This window comes from Kogia breviceps, chromosome 4 (genome assembly GCF_026419965.1).
Source record: "Kogia breviceps isolate mKogBre1 chromosome 4, mKogBre1 haplotype 1, whole genome shotgun sequence".
In the NCBI taxonomy this organism is placed as follows: domain Eukaryota; kingdom Metazoa; phylum Chordata; class Mammalia; order Artiodactyla; family Physeteridae; genus Kogia; species Kogia breviceps.
Window position 1 is genome coordinate 181,130,514 of NC_081313.1, and position 26,059 is coordinate 181,156,572.

General features: G+C 52.3%; 1 protein-coding gene across 3 annotated transcripts in view; it reads right to left on the minus strand.

The window, feature by feature from the left end:
• The window catches only part of AP3D1 (adaptor related protein complex 3 subunit delta 1), a 46,964-nt gene extending 21,749 nt beyond the window's left edge, over positions 1-25,215 (minus strand). Inside the window, exons 1-4 of one of the 3 annotated variants that reach the window (XM_059060411.2) lie at positions 25,011-25,215; positions 2,642-2,737; positions 1,995-2,075; positions 873-953 (exon numbers count right to left, since the gene is read on the minus strand). In XM_059060411.2, the coding sequence (XP_058916394.1) occupies positions 873-953; positions 1,995-2,075; positions 2,642-2,737; positions 25,011-25,106 (354 nt within the window). In that variant the 5' untranslated portion in view covers positions 25,107-25,215. The remainder of the gene's footprint in view (positions 1-872; positions 954-1,994; positions 2,076-2,641; positions 2,738-25,010) is intronic. The other 2 variants (XM_067033180.1, XM_067033181.1) reach the window with 2 other exon arrangements.
• Positions 25,216-26,059: the final 844 nt, after the last annotated feature.

Here is a 26,059-nt window from a genome sequence, read left to right on the forward strand (position 1 = left end):
AAAGGAGTCACTGGAAAAAAAAAAAAAAAAAAAAAGAGTTAACCTTCCAGACTGTGACAATATGAAAGCACAGGCTTTTGAAGTTCACTCCAGGGACTTCCCTGGTGGCCCAGTGGTTAGGACTCCACGCTTCCACTGCAGGGGGTGCAGGTTCGATCCCTGATAGGGGAACTAAGGTCCCCCATGCGGGGAAAGAAAAAAAAATCACTCCCGCCCAGGCTGAGCAGACAGGACCTCATGGCACAGTCCCTCCGACTCAGCGTGATGCACAAAGAGCCCGACATGAGCAGCAGGCGCCTCGGGAGCTGCCCCAGGGCGTCAGGCAGCAGGTTTGCGAGGGGCCCTCAGATGACTGCCAACAGCCTGCCTGCCCAGCAGCGCCCGCTTGGAGCCCCGACACCAGCCACCTACGGGGCGGCCACAACAGCTCCGCCCCGGCCCCGGCGCCGGCCATCCGAGAGCCCCGGGCCACAGGGTCCGATGCGGGGTCTGACACGCCCTCTGACCGCTTGCAGCGAGGCGGGAGACAAGAGACACTCAAAGTCCTGAGGCCAAGGAGGCGCTGACTACTCAGCGCCCTCACTGCAGAGCACAGAATACCACACGGGGCCGAGGGACGCACCCGGTCCGACTCACAAGACCCAGTGGGCACGCAGGCCCCCACGCTGGGCGAGGCGAGCCCTCAGCAGGTGCCCCCCCAAGACGGGAAAGGGGCTGAAAAAAGGCGTGACTGAGGGGGGCAGCCCCCATCGCCAAGCGGGGGAGAACGAGAGAGGAAAGCCCCGCGAGCTCCGCCGTCCCTTTTCCCGTTTCCGAGGATCGCGGAAGGCTGTCCACCGGCCCGCTACGCTGCTCCCGCAGGAGGGGCCTACCTTGCGGATCTGGTTGGTGGTCAGCATGATGACGTCGGTCCCTTCGTGAAAGCACTGGGAAGCCGCGAGGTAGCCGATTCGCTGTGAGTGGAGCAAACGGAGGCGGCGTCAGCCGTGACAAGAGGACTGGGCGCCCTCGGGGAAGCACCCAGCCCTCCTGAGCTCCACGCCACGCAGCCCCGGCCGGCCGGTCACAAACCAGGAGGAGGGCACCCCTCGCCCTGTCCCAGGCGAATGGTCTCTGGAGCACAGGGTCTTTCAGGGGTTGCCAAGCACGTCCTGCCGCTAACGTGTGCATCCTCACTGCGTTCTTGGCAGCGGGAGGCGCTGTTACGGCCTGACGGAGTAAGTCATCACAAGCGCCTAAACTCGGGCTGAGTGTAACCTAAAGTCGCACCCGCACGTGCGTGTGATACTTCAACACAGCGTGTGCAGAGCCCTGGCCCAATTTTGGCAAATACGGCATTTTGTTTCTTCACCAAGAGTAACTGGCAGGCGGGACAACTGTGTCCTTCAGGAGGACGGGAACCTGCCCTCGGCAGTGACCCGTCGGCAGGACTCAGCCTCAGCCACCGCATGGTGTGTGTTCCCAAGGAAAACTGAGCCAAGCCAGGAAAACCACGGGACACCCCCAAATGGGCTGTGGGCACTGAAAACCGCTTTTCAGAACATTTACTAGAGCAGCAGACGTGCTTATTTGTTACGATATCAAGTAAGAAGAAAGCAATGTCTCAAACTGCGCACGAGTAGGATCGCTGAGACGCCAAGAAAAAAACGCTCGGAGGGTGATAAGAGACACCGGGACAAGTGACAGGTGGTGGCCTCTGGGGGAGACGATCAGTGTCTGCTTATTTTTTTGAAGAGGCACGAATTTAATTTATATTATGAAACACATAACCAACCCTACAAACCCGAATTTCACTGACACTACTTAAAATGGAAAGAAAAACGTGATGCAAACAGTGCTAAGACCTTACTGGACAGAAGTGGTGATGGGAATGGGTCACTGGTGTCTGTCACTCTGTCCCCTCCCAGCATGGCCTGCGTCACAGGACGGACACCCTCCTCCCCCAGGACCCCACCCACAGGGCTCAGGCCCCAGAGCGAGCTGGTTCCCTTCACCTTGAATGTGAACTTGGAGGCGCTCATCACTTCTATGATGTTGAAGGCGGCCCAGCTGATGTCATATCCTAGCATCTGCAGCTGCGGAGGAAACAGGCCGATTCTCACGCACCTGCCCCAGCTCCCCACCCCCATACACTCCGCGGAGACTCGTTTCTTTTTCTGACAGGTGAGTCTTCATGTTTAAAACCAAAGCGACAGGTTAGTAACACACTAAAATAATGCCTGATAAATAAACGCCTGCAGTTGAAATACCAGCATTACATGGGTTAAAATTCCCCACAAGGACCGGTAACCGGGCAGGCCGTTCATCTCCCTTCTCTGACCGGGGGAGGCCAGCATGGGGTGCCCGGCCCAGGCTCTCACCCCGACCAGGGACTGCAGGGCTCCACCCACCCGGCTTCGGGGCCCAGCCCGCAGGGGCGTCGTGAAAGCAGGGGCGCTCCCGCCCCTCCGTGTGGGAAAGGTCAACCGGATGGGGGCCCCAGCTTGCCCTGTGCCACGTGATCACCACGCATGCCTCTCCCTCCGCCCCAAGTCAGCCCGGCGTGTGCGGTGTCCATCAGTGGTGGTGGGACGGGCGGACAGACCGCGTGGGGCTGGTGGAGCCAGACCCGGCCTGACAGAGCAGGCGGCCCGGCACTCACATAGGTCAGCTTGCAGACCGCGTTTGCTTTCACCGCGATGTTGTCTTGCTTCAGCTCTTGCTTGATCTCGTCAATGCACTGAGAGATATATTTTGCCTAAAAGGAAACAAAAATAGAAGAGTTGCAAGTGTCTGGCTAAAACCGAAAGCAGCCAGACACAAGAGGTCACACGGTCTGCAATTACATTTAGATGAAACGTCCAGAACAGGCAACTCCAGAGAGGCAGAGGGGAGTCCTGGCTGTCAGGGGCTGGGGTGGGGGAGAGGGAGGGTGATGGAATGCTCTGGAATTCAACAGAACTCTGTGAATACACTAAAGAGCACCGAATTACACATATGAAAGGGGTGAGCTAAACGGTATGTGAATGATGACAAGGCTGTTACCCTGAAAAGCCCTGTCAGTGCGGTAAGCTGCCTGGGACCCCCCCAAGCTCTCCTCCCAAGGGGCAGGGGCCGCGGGAGAACAGGAGTGGCCTGCGCTGACCTAGCCTGAGGCACTCTGAGCTCTGGGGATTCTGCTTCCCCTACTCGTGTGTATATCAGACGTTTTCTATGATGAAAAGTTTTAAAACTTAGGAAAAAAGAATAACCATTTCAACACAGGGCATTAGGACACGGAAAAGTTCTTAGTCCTCCAGTTTAGCCCTTTAACCAGCTGTGAATGAGAGAAAGTGCAAGCCCACAAGAGATCCCACGTCCCAGCGCCAAAGGCCCGTCCCTCAGCCCACGTGGACGGGGGCGGCAGGTCCACCTCGGTCCCACGCTGCTGTGACTGGGGAGCCCGGGAGCCCCGCCCAGCACGGCCACCCACGCGGGGGACCCCACCGGCACCCACAGCAGGAAGGGCCCGGCTGCCCCAGGAACTGTGCCTGTTGGGCCCCTCCAGTATCTCCACGCGGCCCGGGTTCATTACTGGCCCGGGCGGCCGTCCTCCTTCCCCACGCCGCGCATGACGGAGCCGGGCCCCAGCAGGTGACAGGCGGCGCCGGGGCCTCCCCCCAGGCACCTGTCACAGCACTTCACGTAACTCCACTCGTTTGACCCCCCTCCGTGCCCCCATCCAGGTGAGCACACTGGTGCCTTCCAGCTCCTGCAGGGCCGGTGCTCACTGCCCATGTGCAGCGCTGCACCCCGTGGGCAGGAGCACCCAAGGGTCCCCTGGGAGGGCCCCTCGCAGGCCTCTCACTTGCTCTGGGGCTGGCCGCCCAAGAATAGCGTCGAGGTGCCTAAGGCCTAGGTAGGCCAGATGGCATGGGCGCAGGAGAGAGCCGCCGGGGGTGGGAGGGTGAACGCCTCCGGCCCCCAGGACCCCTGGCTCCTCCCAGGACCAGCCACACTGGCGGGCTCCCCTCGGGCTCCCCGTTCGCTGAGGCCCTTCTCTAGGCAGCCTCTCCCGCACGCTTCTCAGGGCCTGTCTGACGGGGTCTGTGTGCATGCCCCACCGGCCCCCCTATGACGGACGCTGCAGCGTGTCAGTGCTTGGCTGCGCTGCCATCATGCGTGTCCACCCACCCAGCAGCGCAAGGGCTCGCATCCTTCCCACTTTCCGGCTCCCGTGACGCACACTGCCGTGGATGTGTGTATACAGGCGCCTGTGTGGACACCTTTTCAATTCTCTTCAGTTTCCTCACTACCCCAGCACTTGTACTAAAACACGGATCAAAAGGTCAGTATGACACAGGTGGTCCAGAGCAGAGCGAGGAATGTGCCCCATGGGGCGCGAGGCTCCACCCCCAGAGCCGCACAGAAGTCCCACTGGCGGTCCCAGGAGAGCCCAGCCCCCAGAGGCGGGTCGTCACTCAGGGCTGGGAGGAGTGTGGTGTCCTGCGCTCCCGTCACCCACCCACAGTGGCATCGCCTAAACCTGCCAGGCTGGCGAGCTCAGCGACCCCGCCCAAGTGGCTGCACCCTCCTCCCATGTCACCCCAGACCACTCGTAGGCCCAGCACAGGCTCCCGGGGAAGGCGCCACCCTGAGAGCGCTCTCAGCGAGCGTCTGATGAATATTCCATGACCAAGAGTCGGACAATGGAACATGGGTCACCAGATCCTTCCAACGGGCTTCCAGTTACGAATCCCCCAGGCGCCTCAGTTCCCATCCCAGAGCGCGATAACCCCTTTGCGCACCCTGGATGTGCTGTTAATGATTCAAAAGGGAAAGAACAGAGAGATGATCCCAAGCGGGGGAGAACAGGCCCGGCACGCAGCGCCGCGGGAGATGGTCTGCAGGTCCCAGGTGCAAACCGGTGCACGCGCATGCACACGCACACGCTGGCCCCTCAATGCCCAGGTGTCGGTCCGCTGGTGAACGGCCAACACAGTGCACTCTCTGCACAAATCTATTTTCTAGGCGGCCCAATGACCCCCCAGCTTTCAGGAAGCCGGGCAGAGCCCACGCCCGGTAACGTCTGCGCAGGCACCGTCGGACCACGTCCCCCACTAGCACTGTCTGGAGACACACGTCCAGGCTGTGCAGCACAGGAGAGAGCACTGGTCCGGCCCCGGCTTTGATCCCGAGAGCCACGCAGAGCAGGGAGCAGCCTGGGCAAACGCAGCCGCCGGGAAGCGAGGGGCGAATGGGACGGGGCGGCACATCCTCACGCGAACTCCGCACCCACTGCACGCTGCGCGCTGCCCCGCACTCCAGCGGCCTCCTGCCCACTGCAGGACAGGCCGAGCCGAACTTCCAGTCCAGACAAGCTCACAAGCTCACTTCCAGGCCCTAAAACACATCCTCTCCCTGCAAAACCAACACTCCACTGAGAATACAACAGAATGCAGTGTCTACAGCATACCAGCCGCAATGTCCGGGTCACAAGCCAAAATTATTCAAATTAGAAACAGGAAGGACTTCCCTGCTGGCGCAGTGGTTAAGAATCCGCCTGCCGATACAGGGGACACGGGTTCGATCCCTGGTCCGGGAAGATCCCACAGGCTCCGGAGCAACTAAGCCCGTGCGCCACAACTACTGAGCCTGCGCTCTAGAGCCCACGAGTCGCAACTACTGAAGCCCACACGCCTACAGCCCGTGCTCCGCAACAAGAGAAACCACCACAATGAAAAGGTCATGCACCACAATGAAGAGTAGCCTCCCGTCGGCGGTGCACGTGCGCTGCCGGATGCGTCGGCGTCCGGGTCCTCCGCCACCCTCGGCGTGGGGGGTGGTCCGGGAGGTCCCCGGTCGCTCGCGGCCTTCTAAAAAAAAAAAAAAAAAAAAGAGTAGCCCCCGCTCGCCACAACCAGCGAAAAGCCCGTGTGCAGCAACAAAGACCCAAAACAGCCAAAAATTTAGTTACTTAAAATAATAATAAAAAAAGAAACAGGAAAGCATAACCTATACGCAAGGAAAAAAGGACGGCCAATGAAGACCGGCCCTGAGGTGAACCTGGTGATGATGAACGCATTCGTTTGCTGAGATTTCAACACAGCAACTGTAACCATGCTCTCCTGACCAGGAAGAAAATATGCTCCTAATGAATAGAAAGAGAGGAAATCTCAGCAGAGAAAGGAAAGTGACAGGAAACAACCAGATGGAAACGCTAGAAATGAAAAACAATTCCTGAGGTAGAACAGGCACTGCGTGGACTGGATGGGGAGCTGGAGCCGAGAAGAAAGGGGAACAACAGGGCCCACCGAGTCTGAAGGAAGGAAAGTCAGGCAAGGCTGTGGTACACCAAAGGTGTAGTGTGTGTACAACTGGGGTCCCAGGAGAGGAAGGACAGAGAAAACATGTGAAAACCTAACAGCTCAAACTTCCCCAAATTCGGTGAAAGACATAAATTTACAATTTCAAGAAGCCCAGCACTGCCCCCCACAAAACAGGAAATATAACAGAAAATCATACCCAGACATATCACAGACAAACTGCTGAAAACTGAATATAAGGAGAAACTCTTCAGAGGAGCCAGAGGAAAAGGGTGTGCTGCTTCAGGGGAGCAGGGGGCTGAGGGAGGTGGGAGGGCTCCAGGCCCAGGGCTCTCCATCCAAGAATACCCCTCAGGAATGAAGGCAGAGTAACATCCCCGCACCTGGGAGCACCCACGGGGGCGACAAATGAGCCCACAGGAAGGGGCTGACCTGCAGGAAGACCCAGCCTCAATGCTAGTTTTTAGCTATAAGACAGGTGCACAGGCTTATGGTTCCTACAGGCAGGAAAAGAGAGGAATGGGTTGTAAAATATTAAAATAATGTTTCAGGAAGGTGGAGTCAAGATGGCACACTAGGAGGACGTGGAATTCGCATCTCCTCACAACTAGAGCACCTACCAGGCACCGGTGGGGGACCACAGAAACCTAAGGGGATGGGAGGAACCCCCGGAGACCGGTTGTTTCCATTATAGTTTTATTTTTCCTAATATATTTTATCTCTCTAATTTTATTTTGTTTTTTTATTCTTTGATATTATACTGCTCCTTTTTTCTTTCTTCTTCTTTTTTTAAAATTTTTCTTACTGCACCACAAAGCTTGCTGGATCTTGGTTCCCAGGCGGGAGGTCGGGCCGGAGCTCCTATGGTGGGAGCTCCAAGTCCAAACCGCTGGACTAACAGAGAACCTCAGACCTCTGAGGAATATCACTCAGATATTCAATATCAATCAGAGTGAGGCCTCCCGGAGGTCCTCATCTCAGCACCAAGACCCAGCTCTATCCAACTGCCTGCAAACTCCAGTGCTGCACGTCTCAGGCCAAACAGTCAGTAAGACAGGAATACAGCACCAACCATCAAAAAAAAAAAAAAAAAAAAAAATTTGTTTCAGACAAAGGAGCAAGGTAAAAATCTACAAGGCCAAATAAATAAAGACAAAACAGGCAACCTACCTGAAAAAGAATTCAGAGCAATGATAGTAAAGATGATCCAAAATCTAGGAAACGGAATGGAGAAAATACGAGAAACATTTCACAAGGATCTAGAAGAACTACAGAGCAAACAAACAGTGATGAACAACACAATTACTGAAATTAAAAATATTCTAGAATGAATCAATAACAGAATAACTGAGGCAGAAAAACAGATAAGTGAGCCAGAAGATAAAATGGTGGAAGTAACTGCTAGGGAGCAGAATAAAGAAAAAAACGAAAAGAATTGAGGACAGTCTCAGAGACCTCTGGGACAACATTGAAGCACCAACACTCAAATTACAGGGGTCTCAAAAGAAGATAGAAAAAGAAAGGGTCTGAGAAAATATTTGAAGAGACTATAGTCAATAACTTCCCTAACATGGGAAAGGAAATAGTCAATCAAGTCCAGGAAGCACAGAGAGTCCCATACAGGATAAACCCAAAAAGAAACATGCTGAGAGACACATATTAATCAAAGTATCAAAGATTAAATACAAAGAAAAAATACTGAAAGCAGCAAGGGAAAAGCAACAAACAACATGCAAGGGAATGCCCATAAGGTTAACAACTGATTTTTCAGCAGAAGCTCTGCAAGCCAGAAAGGAGTGGCAGGACATATTTAAAGTGATGAAAGGGAAAAACCTACAACCGAGGTTATTCTGCCCATCAAGGATCTCATTCAGATTCAACGGAGAAATTAAAACCTTTACAGATAAGCAAAAGTTAAGAGAATTCAGCACCACCAAATACTAAAGGAACTTCTCTAGGCAGGAACCACAAGGAAAGGAAAAGACCTACAATAACAAACCCAAAACAATTCAGAAAATGGTAATTGGAACATACGTATCAATAATTACCTTAGGGCTTCCCTGGTGGCACAGTGGTTAAGAATCTGCTTGCCAATGCAGGGGACAGGGGTTCAAGCCTGGTCCGGGAAGATCCAACATGCCGCGGAGCAACTAAGCCCATGCGCCACAACTACTGAGCCCATGTGTCACAACTACTGAAGCCCTAGAAGCCACCACAATGAGAAGCCCACGCACCGCAATGAAGAGTAGCCTCTACTCGCCTCAACTAGAGAAAGCCTGCACTCAGCAACAAAGACCCAATGCAGCCAAAAACAAATAAATTTTTTTAAAAATTAATTTATTAATTTATTTATTTTTGGCTGCGTTGGGTCTTCGTTTCTGTGCGAGGGCTTTCTCTAGTTGTGGCAAGCGGGGGCCAGTCTTCATCGCGGTGCGCGGGCCTCTCACTATCGTGGCCTCTCTTGTTGCAGAGCACAGGCTCCAGACGCGCAGGCTCAGTAGTTGTGGCTCACGGGCTTGGCTGCTCCGCGGCATGTGGGACCTTCCCAGACTGAGGCTCGAACCTGCGTCCCCTGCATCGGCAGGTGGACTCTCAACCACTGCGCCACCAGGGAAGCCCCAATAAATTTATTTTTTTAAAAAAATTATCTTAAATGTAAATGGGTTAAATGCTCCAACCAAAAGACACAGACTGGCTGAATGGATACAAAAACAAGACCGATATATATGCTGTCTTCAAGAGACCCACTTCAGACCTAAGGACACATAAAGACTGAAAGTGAGGGGATGGAAAAAGATATTCCATGCAAACGGAAATCAAAAGAAAGCTGGAGTAGCAATTCTCATATCAGACAAATAAGATTTTAAAATAAAGACTATTACAAGAGACAAGGAAGGACACTACATAATGATCAAGGGATTAATTCTAGAAGATATAATTGTAAATATTTATGCACCTAACATAGGAGGACCTCAATACATAAGGCAAATGCTAACAGCCATAAAAGGGGAAATCGACAGTAACACAATAATAGTAGGGGATTTTAATACCCCACTTTCACCAATGGACAGATAATCCAAAATGAAAATAAATAAGGAAACAGAAGCTTTAGATGACACATTAAACAAGATGAACTTAACTGATATTTATAGGACATTCCATCCAATAACAACAGAATACACTTTCTTCTCAACTGCTCATGGAACATTCTCCAGGATAGACCATATCTTGGGTCACAAATCAAGCCTTGGTAGATTTAAGAAAACTGAAATTGTATCAAGTATCTTTTCCAACCACAAGGTTATGAGACTAGATATCAATTACAGGAAAAAAACTGTAAAAAACACAAACACATGGAGGCTAAACAATACACTGCTAAATAACCAAGAGATCACTGAAGAAATCAAAGAGGAAATCAAAAAATACCTAGAAACAAATGACAATGAAAACATGATGACCCAAAACCTATGGGATGCAGCCAAAGCAGTACTAGGAGGGAAGTTTATACCAATACAATCCTACCTCAAGAAACAAGAAAAATCTCAAATAAACAACCTAACCTTACACCTAAAGCAATTAGAGAAAGAAGAACAAACAAAACCCAAAGTCAGCAGAAGGAAAGAAATAATAGAGATCAGATCAGAAATCGATGAAAAAGAAATGAACGAAACAATAGCAAAGATCAATAAAACTAAAAGCTGGCTCTGAGAAGATAAACAAAATTGATAAACCATTAGCCACACTCATCAAAAAAAAAAGGGAGAAGACTCAAATCAACAGAATTAGAAATGAAAAAGAAGTAACAACTGACACTACAGAAATACATATGATCATGAGAGATTACTACAAGCAACGATATGCCAATAAAATGGACAACCTGGAAGAAATGGACAAATTCTTAGAAAAGCACAACCTTCCGAGACTGAACCAGGAAGAAACAGAAAATATGAACAGACCAATCACAAGCAGTGAAATTGAAACTGATTAAAAATCTTCCAACAAACAAAAGCCCAGGACCAGATGGCTCCACAGGCAAATCCTAACAAACATTTAGAGAAGAGCTAACACCTATCCTTCTCAAACTCTTCCAAAATATAGCAGAGGGAGGAACACTTCCAAACTCATTCTACAAGGCCACCATCACCCTGATACCAAAACCAGACAAAGATGTCACAAAAAAAAAACTACAGGCCAGTTATCTCTGATGAACATAGATGCAAAAATCCTCAACAAAATACTACCAAACAGAATCCAACAGCACATGAAAAGGACCATACACCATGATCAAGTAGGGTTTATGCCAGGAGTGCAAGGATTCTTCAGTACACCCAAATCAATCAATGTGTGAGACACCACATGAACAAATTGAAGGATAAAAACCATATGATAATCTCAAGAGATGCAGAAAAAGCTTTTGACAAAATTCAACACCCATTTATGATAAAAACTCTCCAGAAAGTAGGCACAGATGGAAACTACCTCAACATAATAAAGGCCATATATGACAAACCCACAGCCAACATCATTCTCAATGGTGAAAAACTGAAACCATTTCCCCTAAGATCAGGAACAAGACAAGGATGCCCACTCTCACCACTATTATTCAACATAGTTTTGGAAGTTTTAGCCACAGCAGAGAAGAAAAAGAAATAAAAGGAATCCAAATTGGAAAAGAAGAAGTAAAATTGTCACTGTTTACAGATGACATGATACTATACATAGAGAATCCTAAGGATGCTACCAGAAAACTACTAGAGCTAATCAATGAATTTGGTAAAGTTGCAGGATACAAAATTAATGCACAGAAATCTCTGGCATTCTTATACACTAATGATGAAAAATCTGAGAGTGAAATTAAGAAAACACTCCCATTTACCACTGCAACAAAAAGAATAAAATACCTAGGAATAAACCTACCTAAGGAGACAGAAGACCTGTATGCAGAAAACTATGAGACACTGATGAAAGAAACTGAAGATGATACAAACAGATGGAGACATATACCATATTCTTGGATTGGAAGAATCAACATTGCGAAAATGACTGTACTAACCAAAGCAATCTACAGATTCAGTCCAATCCCTATCAAACTACCAATGGCATTTTTCACAGAACTAGAACAAAAAACTGCATAATTTGTATGGAAACACAGAAGACCACAAATAGCCAAAACAATCTTGAGAAAGAAAAATGGAGCTGGAGGAATCAGGCTCCCTGACTTCAGACTACACTACAAAGCTACAGTAATCAAGACAGTATGGTAATGGCACAAAAACAGAAATACAGATCAATGGAACAGGATAGAAAACCCAGAGATAAACCCACTCACATATGGTCACCTTATCTTTGATAAAGGAGGCAAGAATATACAATGGAGAAAAGACAGACTCTTCAATAAGTGGTGCTGGGAAAACTGGACAAGTATATGTAAAAGTATGAAATCAGAACACTTCCTAACACCATAAAGAAAAATAAACTCAAAATGGATTAAAGACCTAAATGTAAGGCCAGACACTATAAAATGGATTAAAGACCTAAATGTAAGGCCAGACACTATAAAACTTTTAGAGGAAAATACAGGCAGAACACTCTATGACATAAATCACAGCAAGATCCTTTTAGACCCACCTCCTAGAAAAATGGAAATAAAAACAAAAATAAACAAATGGGACCTAATGAAACTTAAAAGCTTTTGCACAGCAAAGGAAACCATAAAAAAGACAAAAAGACAACCCTCAGAATGGGAGAAAATATTTGCAAATGAAACAACTGACAAAGGATTAATTTCCAAAACATACATGCAGCTCAATATCAAAGAAAAAAAAACCCAATCCAAAAAATGGGCAGGGGCTTCCCTGATGGCGCAGTGGTTGAGAATCCGCCTGCCGATGCAGGAGACACGGGTTCGTGCCCTGGTCCGGGAAGATCCCACATGCCGCGGAGCAACTAAGCCCGTGAGCCATGGCCGCTAGGCCTGCGCGTCCGGAGCCTGTGCTCCGCAACGGGAGAGGCCACAACAGTGAGAGGCCCGCATACCGCAAAAAAAAAAAAAAAAAAAAAAAAAAAATGGGCAGAAGACCTAAACAGACATTTCTCCAAAGAAGATACACAGATTGCCAACAAATACATGAAAAGATGCTCAACATCACTAATCATTAGAGAAATGCAAATCAAAACTACAATGAGGGCTTCCCTGGTGGCACAGTGGTTGAGAGTCCGCCTGCTGATGCAGGGGATGCCGGTTTGTGCCCCGGTCCGGGAAGATCCCACATGCTGTGGAGCAGCTGGGCCCGTGAGCCATGGCCGCTGAGTCTGCACGTCCGAAGCCTGTGCTCCACAACAGGAGAGGCCACAACAGTGAGAGGCCCGCGTACCACAAAAAACAAAACAAAACTAAAAAAACTACAATGCGTATCACCTCACACCGGTCAGAACGGCCATTATCAAAAAATCTACAAACAATAAATGCTGGAAAGGCTATGGAGAAAAGGGAACCCTCTTACGCTGTTGGTGAAAATGTAAACTGATACAGCCACTACAGAGAACAAACAGTGTGGAGGTTCCTTAAAAAACTAAAAACAGAACTACCGTATGACCCAGCAATCCCACTACTGGGCATATACCCTGAAAAAACCATAATTCAAAAAGAGTCATGTCACTATTTACAACAGTGAGGACATGGAAGCAACCTAAGTGTCCATCGACAGATGAATGGATAAAGAATATGTGGCACATATATACAATGGAATATCACTCAGCCATAAAGAGAAACGAAATTGAATTATTTGTAGTGAGGTGAATGGACCTAGAGTCTGTCATACAGAGTGAAATAAGTCAGAAAGAGAAAAATACTGTATGCTAATACATATATTTGGACTCTAAAAATAAAAATGGTTCTCATGAACCTAGGGCCAGGACAGGAATAAAGACACAGACATAGAGACTGGACTTGAGGACATGGGGAGGGGGAAGGGTAAGCTGGGACGAAGTGAGAGAGTGGCATGGACACATATACACTACCAAATGTAAAACAGCTAGCTAGCGGGAAGCAGCTGCATAGCACAGGGAGATCAGCTTGGTGCTTGGTGACCACCTAGAGGGGTGGGATAGGGAGGGTGGGAGGGAGACGCAAGAGCAAGGGGATATGGGGATATATGTGCACATATAGCTGATTCACTTTGCTGTACAGCAGAAACTAACACACCACTGTAAAGCAATTATACTCCAACAAAGATGTTTAAATAAATAAATAAAACGTTTCATATTCCCTTGGGAGTATTTAAATATTTATCTAAAACATAGTTACACACATGAAGTTAAAGTAAGGAACGTGGGAGAGAATGATTAGTCTTTGCAGTCTTATTTACACACAGCATTGCTAACAAAGAACTATTTACTCTCCTTTTCACAAAAAAAGAAAAAAAAAGGCCAAGGTATACAGGCATGATCTAGATCCAGGAAATTATACAGGCAGACCTCAGAGATATTTTAGGGAGGGTTCCAGAACACCTCAATACAGCGAATATCAGAGTAAAGCAAGTCACACGTAAAAGTCACGTTTACGCTGTTCTGTAGTCTGCCAGGTGTGCAGTAGCTCTATGTCTAAAAAAACAACATACACACCTTAATTAAAATTACTTTATTGCTAAAAAATGCTAACCATCATCTGAGCCTTCAGCAAGCCATCTATTTTTTTTTTTGGCGGGGGGGGGGCAGGATCTGAGTTCCCCAACCAGGGATTGAACCTGCGCCCTCAGCAGTGAAAGTGCCAAGTCGTCCTAACCACTGGACAGCCAGGGGATTCCTAGCGAGTCATAATCTTTTTGCTGGTGGTGGGTCCTGCTCTGATGCTGTGGACGGGGCGGCCGTGGCCATTTCTTAAAATAAGGCAACAGTGAAGTCTGCCGAATCGGTGGCCTCTTCCTCTCGCGAACGGCTTCTCCGTGGCGTCCGATACTGTTTGATGGCATTTTACCCACAGGAGAACGTCCTTCACGGTTCGAGTCAATGCTCTCAAACCCTTTATCAACTACGTTATGTAATATTCTAAGTGCTTTGTTGTCATTTCAACAATCGATTATGTCATGTCTTACGTGGGCAAGGTTCGTGGAGTCCCAAAATAACGGCAAGAGTAACATCAGAGATCACAGACTACAGATCACCATCACGTAATAATGAGATAGTTTGAAAACTTGTGAGAATTACCAAAATGTGACACAGAGACAGGAAGTGAGCAAATGCTGTTGGAAAAATGGCGGCGACACGCGTGCTCCCTGCAGGGTCGCCACAGACCTTCCATTTGTGAAAAACGCAGTATCTGCGAAGCACAACGAAGGGAAGCGCAAAAAAATAAGGCCTGTCTGTACCAAAAACATGAAATAGAAATATTTTAAGATCTTAAGTATAAATAGCTAACACATATCACTGACACTGTTTTCAAAAAAAAGAAGCTGGAGATGCAAGCAGGATGAAAGTCTCCAACACCCCGGCCTGTTCTGAGCAGGGTCACACTTCACCACAGAGCAAACAGTACGGAAACGGATGTGTGATCCAGAACTTACCTGAGAACAAAGGATACAAACCTCCCTCATGAATACGAACCCGGCAGCTATAATAAAACAGCCCTTTCCACACTGCCCGCTCAGCAGGGTTCCCTGGGACACTTAAAAATCCCCAGGGCCCCCAGGCCCTCCCAGGGGAGTGGAGTCACACCTCGAGGGCCTAGGGCCGAGGCCCAGAGAAGCTGCCGTTGACCCCGACATGCTGGCAGGCTGCAAAACCACACAGCTGGACGCTGGGCTTTTCTTTTAGACTTCTTTTTAAGAGGTTTAGGCTCACAGCAAAACTGACTGGGAGGCAGAGGTTTCCCACCCCCCGCCCCACGTGTGCACAGCGTCCACGCTAGCAGTATCCCTCACCAGTGCGACGTGTGTTACAACCGATGAGCCTACACAGACACATCGTTATCACCCAGCAGCCACAGCTGACGGAGGTTCACTGGTTTGTGGGTTTGCACACACGTACACTGACCCGCGTTCACCTTTACGGCGTCACACGGCGGCGTAGTTTCACTGCCCTAAACCCCTTGGGGCCCCGCCCATTCATCCCTCCTCCCCCAAGCCCCGCACCATTGATCCTTCCCCCCGGCTCCAGAGTCCTGCCTTTTCCAGAATGTCCCAGAGTTGGAATCACAGTGTGTAGCCTTTACAGACTGGCTTCTTCCTCTCGGTCACGTGCGTTTAAGGTTCCTGCGTGTCTTCCGTGGCTTGATGGCTTTCTCCTTAGTGCTGAGGGACGCTGCATCGTCTGGATGCTCCGTCCACCACCTGGGCGACATCATCTCTGCTGTCTCGTCCCCTGCGGTCTCCCAGAGGTGCCCTCCGGATCGTCCCAACATGCCGGTCCTGCCACCACCCACAGCTGCTCGCGGGCGCCCGGGCTCGGGACCCAGAGCCCAAACACCCTGCTCTCGTGGGCACGGGCACCGGCACCAGCAGTGCTCAGACCTTTGGGGGCTTGGACAGGTTGAGACCACCACCGCCGCCGCCAGAGACGGGTGTACGACAGCAGCGCTTCCAGGGCATGCCAGTGTCAGACCAGAAACATTTCAGAAGTCGTTATGATACACAACCAGGGAGGGCTCGCCCCGTTATTCCATCCACCTTGCCAAGAACAACCCAGCTGCCATCTACGACCATCGCTTCCACAAGAAAATATTAACATTTTAACCCAGAAACGTAGGCGAGTCAGTGTCGAGAAGAGAGAACTTCTGACGAGGTGCAAGCAGGACCCACAAGGAGGGCGCCGTCCTGTGCTCACCTAGCCGGGCATGGGCGCCGGCGCCTCTGCGGCCGGAAGAGCCAGGCCTCCTGCAGAAGCCCGAGCTGAGGCCCACCCTGGGGTCAGGAGCCGTCACCACCCCAGCAACGAACAGAGCCAGGGCACGGCGCTGAGCAGTGCGACGGGCAGAGGCCAGACAGCCCATCCGGACCACCGCCACCCCGTACACCCCACGAGCCCCTCGTCCCCGCGCTCAGCCCCCAGGACCCCACGCAGGCACGTCAAGCAGGTCCTGACGGCCAATCATGGCCCTTCTCGTCACCCAGTCGCCCTCGGCCCGGACTGGAGCCCCACCTCGGCAGAGACAGAAGCAGATGGGTGGGGGCTGGGGATGGGGAAATGGGGACCGTAGAGTGGGCACGGCATCTCCGGTGGGGTGACGGAAATGTAAAGGTAGATCGTGCTGACGGCTGCACGCTTTTGTAAATACACTAAAACCTTCACTGAATTTCACACTTCAAGCAGGTGGATGCTAAGCTATATAAACCATACTGTCTCAATAAAGCCACAGAGAAAAACCACTTCGGTGCCACCAGAATGGAAAGACGTTATTCGACGACACGTGACCCGACGGGCCTGCGCCTCTGGTTCTGCAAATGCTCACAGCACTAGTCTACACCGGAGCGGCGACCCTCCTCCCTGCAGGGCGACAGCGGCCCGGAGACCCGGCCCAGCAGTGGCCTCCAGGGCCCGAGTCATTCAAGTGGAGGAGGAGGAGACCCTCGGCGCCGGGGTCCCCCGGCAGTGGACGGTGACGGTGGCACCAGGACTCACCCTGAGCCTCTGCGCCCAAGTAAGCGCTGGTGCCCGACAAGACCAGATCGGAGGATTCGTGGCGGCACTCTGGGGGGGCCGAGCCTCGGGAGACAGCGAGGGGGGCGCGCCCGTCCTGCCTGTGCCCACCGTGGACCCGGGCACAGCCGGGGGGCCCGGGACTCGGCCATGGGGCCGCAGTCAAGCCTCAGGCTTCCCAACCTTCAAATCCCACCCCGTTCCCGACTCCCAGCGCAAAGGCTCCCAGCTCTCTGTGGCCGCTGTGCCCCAAGGGGACGCAGGGCCACACCCGGGACGTCCCTGGTCCTCAGACTGGAGGGTCGGGCAGGCAGTGGGTGGGGCCAGGGAGGCTGCTCCACACCCCAGTGCCCCGGACGGCCGCCCCCAAGGGGATGAGCAGGCCCCAGAGTCCACAGTGCCAAGGGGGCACCCCAGCATCGAGCCTACCTAGGTCACCATTCCTTTTTTTTTTTTTTTTTTTTTTGGTTTAATAGTTTTGGCCACACCGCACAGCTTGCAGAATCTTAGCTCCCCGACCAGGCATTGTACCCACGCTCTCAGCAGTGAAAAGGCAGAGTCCTAACCACTGCACCGCCGGGAATTCCCCCCTCCTGCCTTTCAACCTCCTGGAATTGTTATGCAAATGGACATTCAGGGGCTGGTGACCCGCACAGACACAGCCCACTACGGACTTGTTCCTCACAACTGCCACCGCCCACAGCCTGTCCACCCACTGCCCTGTGACTGTGCCCTGTGAATAACTCCTCCAAGTCAGGGAGAGCTGAGAGCCTTATGCTGGGAGCTCTGCTGGGGGGACGGGCTGGGGGGTTGAAGGTCAGGAAGCTTGAGGCTTGACTGCAGCCCCGCAGCTGATCCGTGGCCGAGTACCGGGCCCCCCCGGCTGTGCCCGGGTCCGCGGTGGGCATAGGCAGGACGGGTGCGCCCCCCTCACTGTCTCCCAAGGCTTGGCCTCCCCAGAGTGCCGCCACAGACATCCTCCGTTCTGGTTTTGTCGGGCACCAGTGCCCAGACTCAGGCACGGAGGCTCAGGCAGACAGCGTCACGAAGGCTGCAGATGGCACTACGCCGAGGAAAGAGTAAAGGCAGGCGAGGCCCTGGCGGCTGCCGCTGGGAACAGGAGCCACAGGAGCGCTGCTAGTGGTTGCGATGCTGGCCTGCAGGCCATGGCTGCTCCTGCCCTGCTGCTGCGGTGACTGCCCCCTCACGCAGGGCGCTTCATCGAACGCCCCAGGCGGGAAACAACCCAGAGGTCCGGCAACAGTCCGAGGGATAAATCAACCACAGCAGACCCCTGCCGGCGACCAAAGCGAACAAGCCACTGTGGCCCTTCCCCGCAGCAAAGAGTAACAGAGGCAGCCACTGACACCAGCCTGCAAACAGAAGTAAGCGAGACATTCAGGGACATTTAAGGGACAAAACTATAAGCAAGGCAAGGAAATTACCCTTGGAGAACTTAGGATAATTATCATGATACTTAAGCTGTATGAATGTGCATTATATACTTCACAACTAACAAGAGTTCGAAGAAAACACACAGGGCTTCCCCGGTGGCGCAGTGGTTGAGAGTCCGCCTGCCGATGCAGGGGACGCGGGTTCGTGCCCCGGTCCGGGAAGATCCCACGTGCCGCGAAGCGGCTGGGCCCGTGAGCCGTGGCCGCTGAGCCTGCGCGTCCGGAGCCTGTGCTCCGCAACGGGAGAGGCCACAGCAGTGAGAGGCCCACGTACCACAAAAAAAAAACCCCAAAACCCCCACACAAATCTAGGAGACTCACCCTGTGGGCTGTCCAGGAAACCTCCCCGTTTCCCTTCACTCTGATGTCCAGTGCGGGCCTCCCGCACAATGACCGACTCCCTGACACCAGCTGGGTGTCCCAAAACTCAGTTAGGATCTGAACCTCTCTGCCCGGCGTCAGCGCAAACCCCACAGGCTGAGGGCTCAGCCACAGGTCTGTCCCCACCTCACACACCCGCCAGCTGTAAACCAGAGTTCCTGTGACCCGCTTCTCCGCAGGGAAGCACTTACTCGTGTTTTCTAGTTTATCGCACAGTGAGAGGCACGACAAAGGATATAGATAAACAGGTGGACCAAGAGGCAGAGAGGGTGGGGTCCAGAGGGTCGGGAGGCAGAGTTTCTGTCCTCGTAGCACTGGGGGACGCCACTTTCACCAACCGAGAACCTCTCTGAGCCTCATACTTTAGATTTTTATGGAGGCTTCATCACGTAGGCATGATCTATCATGAACTCCACCTGCAGCCCCTCTCCCCTCTCCGAAAGATTGGTGGGCGAGCGGGTGTGAAGCTTCCAACCACGGCCTGGTCTTTCTGGTGACCAGTCCCACCCAGGAGCCCACCCCAGATCATCTCATTAGAACAAAAGACACGCCCATCACCCAGGAAACCCCAAGGGATTCAGCAGCTCAGTGTCAGGAACCAGGGGCAGAGACTGAACATCCCAACAAGGATGCCCTTAGTACCTCTGTTGCTTAGGAAACGACAAAAGTTCCAGGAGCTCTGCGACAGGAGCAGGGACAAAGGCCATCTTATCTCACAATAGCACAGGGGCCAACAACACAATGACAACACAGGGGACAAGGGACGCCTGGATGAAGGGCCAGCATTAGGGAATTCTGGGAAATTTTCCTTTATCAATTTGGGGTTCTCATCTGGGCAATCCCACCCACCCAGGGAACACTGGGCCACGTCCGGGGACACTGTGGTTGTCAAGACTGGGCATGGCCTGGTATCAGATGGGCGGAGCCAGAGATGCTGCTCCACACCCCAGAGTGCCCAGGCCGGCCGCCGTCAGAGGAATGGCCCAGCCCTGATGAGGGCAGTGCCAAGAGGGAGAGACCCTGACTTAGGGTGACACCCATTTACTAAACGTCCTATCTTCACTCTCCTCAGAAGCTGTTAAAAGGAATCTTACAGAAATAGCTTAAAAGCACCAAGTGCTTAGCTGTGCCAGACATAGCACATGCTTCAGTCACTGTCCCCGGAGCGAGGGCCAGCCCCACACACACCTCACAGCCCGAGGAGCCCCACACACCTCGGCACCAGGACGAACCCCAGGAAATTGCCATTTTTGAGGTCAGAAGCACTAGAATATCAGCACTTCACACAGTTCCATCTTAATCCCAGATTATACCCAATTTCAAAATCTCTCTCTACAGTCACCCCTTGGTATCTGTGGGGAATTGGTTCCAGGACCCCCAAAGACACCAAAATCCTCAGACGCTCAAGTCCCTTGTATAAAATGGCGCAGACTTGCATACAACGTGCACACAGCCTCCGGTACACTTTAAATCATCTCTAGGTGACTTACAATACCTGATACAATGCAAGTGCTGTGTAAATGGTTGCCTGCGTTCAGCAAATTCAAGTCTTGCTTTTTGAAACCTTCTGGAAATTTTTTTAAAATGTGTTTAATGTATGTAACAGCACATATGTGATATATGCTTTTTAAAAATATTTATTTATTCATTTGTTTGGCTGTGCCAGGTGTTCGATGCAACACGCGGTATCTTCGTGGCTTCATGCGGAATCCTAGTTCCCTGACCAGGGATCGAACCCAGGCCCCCTGCGTTGGGAGCGTGGAGTCCTAACCGCTGGACCACTGGGGAAGTCCCAAAACTTTCTGGAATTTTTTTTTTTTTTTTTTTTGGCGGTACGTGGACCTCTCACTGCTGTGGCCTCTCCCGTTGCGAAGCACAGGCTCCGGACGCGCAGGCCCAGCGGCCACGGCTCACGGGCCCAGCCGCTCCGCGGCATGTGGGATCTTCCTGGTCTGGGACACGAACCCGTGTCCCCTGCATTGGCAGGGAGACTCTCAACCACTGAGCCACCAGGGAAGCCCCTGGAATTTTTTAAAAAAATACTTTCAATCCACAACTGGCAAATACAGAACCTGCAGATACACACAGCCGACCATACACAATTAAAACTGAATTTTTTAAAGTTCAGAAACTTTGGGACTTCGCTGGTGGTCCAGTGGTGGAGAATTCGCCTTCCAATGCAGGGGATGCGGGTTCAATCCCTGGCCGGGGAACTAAAATCCCACATGCCCCAGGGCAAGTAAGCCCACGCACCGTAACCACTGAGCCCGTGCACCGCGACGACAACCCAACTGCAGCCAAAAAAATAAACAAAATTTAAAAAATTTTAAAACAAACAAATAAAAATAAAGTTCAGGGGACTTTCCTGGTGGTGCGGTGGATAGGACTCTGTGCTCCCAACACAGAGGGCCTGGGTTCAATCCCTGGTCAGATCCCACATTCATGCTGCAACTAAGAGTTCACATGCCACAACTAAGGAGCCTGTGTGCTGCAACTAAGACCCAGTGCAACCAAATAAATATTTAAAAAGTAGGGCTTCCCTGGTGGCGCAGTGGTTGAGAGTCCGCCTGCCGATGCAGGGGACGCGGGTTCGTGCCCCGGTCCGGGAAGATCCCACATGCCGCGGAGCGGCTGGGCCCGTGAGCCATGGCCGCTGCGCCTGCGCGTCCGGAGCCTGTGCTCCGCAACGGGAGAGGCCACAACAATGAGCGTGAGAGGCCTGCGTAACGAAAAAAAAAAAAAAAGTAAATAAATAAATTAAAAATAAAGTTCAGAAACTTCAGTTAAGTGGGTCGGAAATTTTTAGACCCAAGAGAAAACGCTCAGACACCACCCAAACCCTGGCTGAAGCTGCTGAGTGTCACCCAGTGGAATAAGCTGTGGCACCAAACGGAAAACGTGGAACCCACCTCAACGCCACTGGGGAGCAGGGTACATAAACAGCAGTGCCCCCACGTGGAACCCACACTCGTGAGGGCTGAGCCCTCAGGGGCGCTTGGCGTGCGTGGACAGCACTCAGGAAGGCTAGCAGGCAAGACCAGGACAGAATCTCAACAGACAGAACCACCCTCAATTTCTATGCCCAGAAAAAATTCTCAAATTGATTTCTGGCGAGAAGAATGTTACCTTTTGACTTAATAAGCACTAAGCTCATTACAAAAAGTTACGAGTATAATTTAAAAGACTGAAAGAAAAAAACCTTTCCCCAAAACATGAAAAGTACTCATAAGAATGAAATGTTAAAAAGTCATTTCTTCTTTCCTAGACATACCCAAGTTTTGGAAGCAAAGACATTCGCAAGTGAATTTCTACCTACCTGCCAACATTACCTGTACTGTATCTTAGGGACCACTGTATCTCAAGCTTCTTTGACTCATTGGAAAACATATATTTTCCATGGTAACCCAACTCTCAGGCATGCATACACTTAGTATCATAAGCTGAAACAAAAGTTTCAAAAACCAAGTTATTCCACCAGTGGTCTGGATTTTCTAGTTTCTTCTTTTGGGGGCTCACAGAAGCCTGCATTCCGTCACTCGCTGCACCCTCCAAGGCACTCAGCAAGGTGGAGAGGTGGCTGTCACCCCCACTTCAAAACATCAGGGGGCTCTCCCCAGGTCACCCAAAGAGACCCAAGAACCAGGATGCGGGTCTCCCAAACGTCACACACTAAACCGCGCTTCCTTTCCACATGGCTTTTAGTCACCTCTAAGTCTCACTTCTGTGGTGCCGCACAGAAGTTTTAAGCTAAAATCTATTACTTTGGGGACTTCCCTGGTGGTCCAGTGGTAAAGAATCTGCCTTACAATGCAGGGAACGCGGGTTCGATCCCTGGCCGGGAACTAAGATCTCACATGCCGCAGGGCAACTAAGCCCACGTGCCTCAACTAGAGCCCGCGTGCCACAAACTACAGATCCCACGCACTCTGGAACCTGTGTGCCACAACTACAAAGCCCACGCGCCACAACTAGAAAGAAGCCCATACACCACAATGAAGATCCCGCGCGTCGCAACTAAGACCCGGCGCAGCCAAAAATAAATTAAATAAATAGATAAAAAATAAATTAGTAAATCCTTAAAAAAAAAAATCTGTTACTGTGAGGGGAAACTATACTGCTGCCAGAAGTCTTCCCTGGAATGCATGGGGCCGGGCGGGGTAGAAGGGAAGAACTCATCTTGGAGCTAGAAGAGTCACCCCACAGCCACATGCTGTGCTCCAGAACATCTGGAACCAGTAATGACCCTCCAGATCACAATTCTGATGAGGAAACCTCCACATCCGGACGCCACGCCTGTGGGAATCGCCAACAGGCTAAGGGCAGTATTTGCGTGGAACCTTGCCTTGAGGACTCCCAGCACCAGCGCCTCTACCACCAAAACTCCGTTTAGTGGGCTCCGAGCCTGTGGGGACAGCGCCATCAATCCCCACCAATCCCAAATGAATAGAGCACGGCCCAGAGCACGGCCCAGGGTACTACCAGTGATGACCAGCACACGCCGTAAAAAGCAGACCCCCCTAACTGCATTGTGCGTCTCTCTACTGGAAAGAGCCCTCGGCCCCTCCTCAGAATCCCGGAACAGACTGCTCAGTAACATCCACTAACCAAGGCGGGAAAATCAGGAGGCCAACCGACAAAAGAAAAAGAAATCTAAGGGTGCAGACACCTTCCAAATTCGCTTAGCCATGCTTAGTATCTAAAATGCAGGGCTTCCCTGGTGGCTCAGTGGTTAAGAATCTGCCTGCCAATACAGGGGACACGGGTTCCATCCCTGGTCCAGGAAGATTCCACATGCTGCGGAGCAACTAAGCCCACGAGCCACAACTACTGAGCCCGCATGCCACAACTACTGAAGCCCACACGCCTAGAGCCCGTGCTCCGCAACAAGATAAGCCACCGCTATGAGAAGCCCGCGCACCACAACGAAGAGCAGCCCCCGTTCGCCGCAACCAGAGAAAGCCCGCACGCAGCAATGAAGACCCGTCGCAGCCAAAAATAAATAAACATTTTAAAAATTGAAATAAAGTAAAATAAAATGCAGGGCAACCAGCTACTCTTTCAACTCAAAGAGAAACTGAAAATCAGACCAAGAGTTCCCTACACTTGTAACCAACGCTGCTGGCCAGAGCTTCCAACGTGGTGCAAAACCCAAGTGTAGCCAGAGAAGAGAAGGGGGTGACAGAAATTAACCAAAACAACCTAATTACATTTCAGCGAGGTCACATCCATTCTGAGAAAGTGCAACAAAGAGGCAAGGAACTCAGGCTCTCGGCTGAAGGACAGAGCCCAGGGCCCTTGGTGCCTCCTAGCAAATTCCTTAACTTCTGTGCATCTTCCTCCGGGTACTGCTGGGCTTCCTGGGAGCCACTGTGAGGGCCGGCGGGGTGGAATCTGGTAGTGGGACCTGCATGATGTCTAACAGCTGCTCTCCATCGGGCAGCCTCATTCTCCAGCCAGGAAAAGGGGACCTTCTCCAACACCCCACTGTGTAAGTGCAGGCTTGGGCGTCCACCCATGGAAGTCAGCGGTCTGGTGGTCACTAACTGTCCCCGATCCTCCTAAATCTAGGTCACAGGTTGGGGAGTGGCGGGAGGGAAGAAAATGGTGCCCACGATTACAACATTACTTCTGGAAAACCTTTTCCCCCCCGACTTTCGGGTGTCTAGTTTAAGTCGGTTTCCCTATTCCAGGACCCCTGAGCGGCTTCCTCATTTCAGCCTAGGACGTCCGCTGCCCCACCCCCGCTACCTCGTAAGAGGCGCGGCCCCACCTTCCCGAGGACACGGGCCCACGAGGCAAGGCCCAGTTCCGGGCCAGGCACCAAGGAGTGACCTGGACATGTGTTTATCCCACCAGGGGGTCCCTCCGGGGGCGACCCGCGGAAAGGAGAGTCCCCCAACCAGGAGTCCAAGGCCTGGGGCGGGGCCGGGGGCCCTCCCTTTTGAACAGGAGACCCAGAACCACACTCAAGATTGGAGATCCACCGCTGGGTGGGCCGTGAAGTCTCTTCCGGGCCACCCTCGGGGAGGAGGAGGCGGGCCCCCAACGCCGGGCGGTAAACTGAGGCTCGGAGACGGAGCGGGCGTGCGGAGGCCCAGGCCGCGGGCAGCCGGGGATCGAGCCGGGAGCGGGGCCTCGGGGGCGGGCTGGGGGCCGGAATCAGAGGCAGAGCCGGGGTCGGGGTCAGGGCCGGGGTCGGACTGCGTCGGCGCGAGGGTCCGGGTCCGGATCCGGGCCCGGGCCGGCGCGCCGGGCTCACCTCGTCCTCCTTGTGGTTGCGGATGCCGCGCACCAGGTCCTGCAGATTCTTGTCAAACATGCGGTCGATGCTGCCCTTGACCATCTTGAGGGCCATCGCGGCGGCTGCCGCCGGGCCCGAACCCCGGGAGGCCCGCGGCCAGGCGTCCTCAGGGGGCCGGGGGGCCGCGTCTGCCACCCGCGGAGCGCTGCGCTGCCAGCCGCCGCGGCGAGGCGGTCTCCCAGGCCAGGTCGGCGGCGGTCGGCGGGGCGGCGGCGGCAGCGGACCCGCTCAGCAGGCCGCGCTCCCCTCCCCTCCGGCTCCGCGCCGCTTGCAAATGGCGGACAAAATGGCGGCCGATCAGCTGACAGCGGTAACCCAGACCGGGCGGCCAGCCCCCAGAGGCCCCGCCTCCCTATAAACCTCGCCCCTTCACCCTGAGACGCCGCGTTTCCCTGACGACGCCAGACAGCCCAATGGAAACGCAGATAACAGCCTCCGGGCCGCTCGGCCACGACCCCTCCACCTCAGGGCTCTTCCCTCTCATAGGTCAGTGACCTCTGGAACTCCACCTACTTCCTCATTCCGGTTGTAACCACGCCCTCTAGTAGCTCCTTCCCTGGCCCGCCCCTCAGCTAAGTGACAGGTGTGGGCGGGCCATATGTGGGCGGGGCCTGCTATGGGCGGGGCGCCCACGTGGAGCTTCCCAGGGTGGTTCCTGGAGAAGAACCCAGCTCCGCCCTTTCTGATTCTAAAAGCTGACGGTGTCGGAGAACCTCAAAAACCGATTCTGCGGCGAACCGATCCTGAGTCTCCCGATCCTGAGTCTCTTTCACATCTCACAAAATCCTGTGATATGGGCAGGGCAGGGATTAACATGGCCACGTGGAAAAACTGAGGCCCAGAACTAGGACTTCAACACAGTCTTTTATTCAACGAACTTTACTGACAGCCTACTATGTGCCAGGCCTGACCAGTGAATGAGATACACTTGGTTCCTGCCCACTGGGATCCACCATAAAGGGAGTAAAAAAGCAAGCCACAAACTGGGGTAAGATATTAGCAATTTA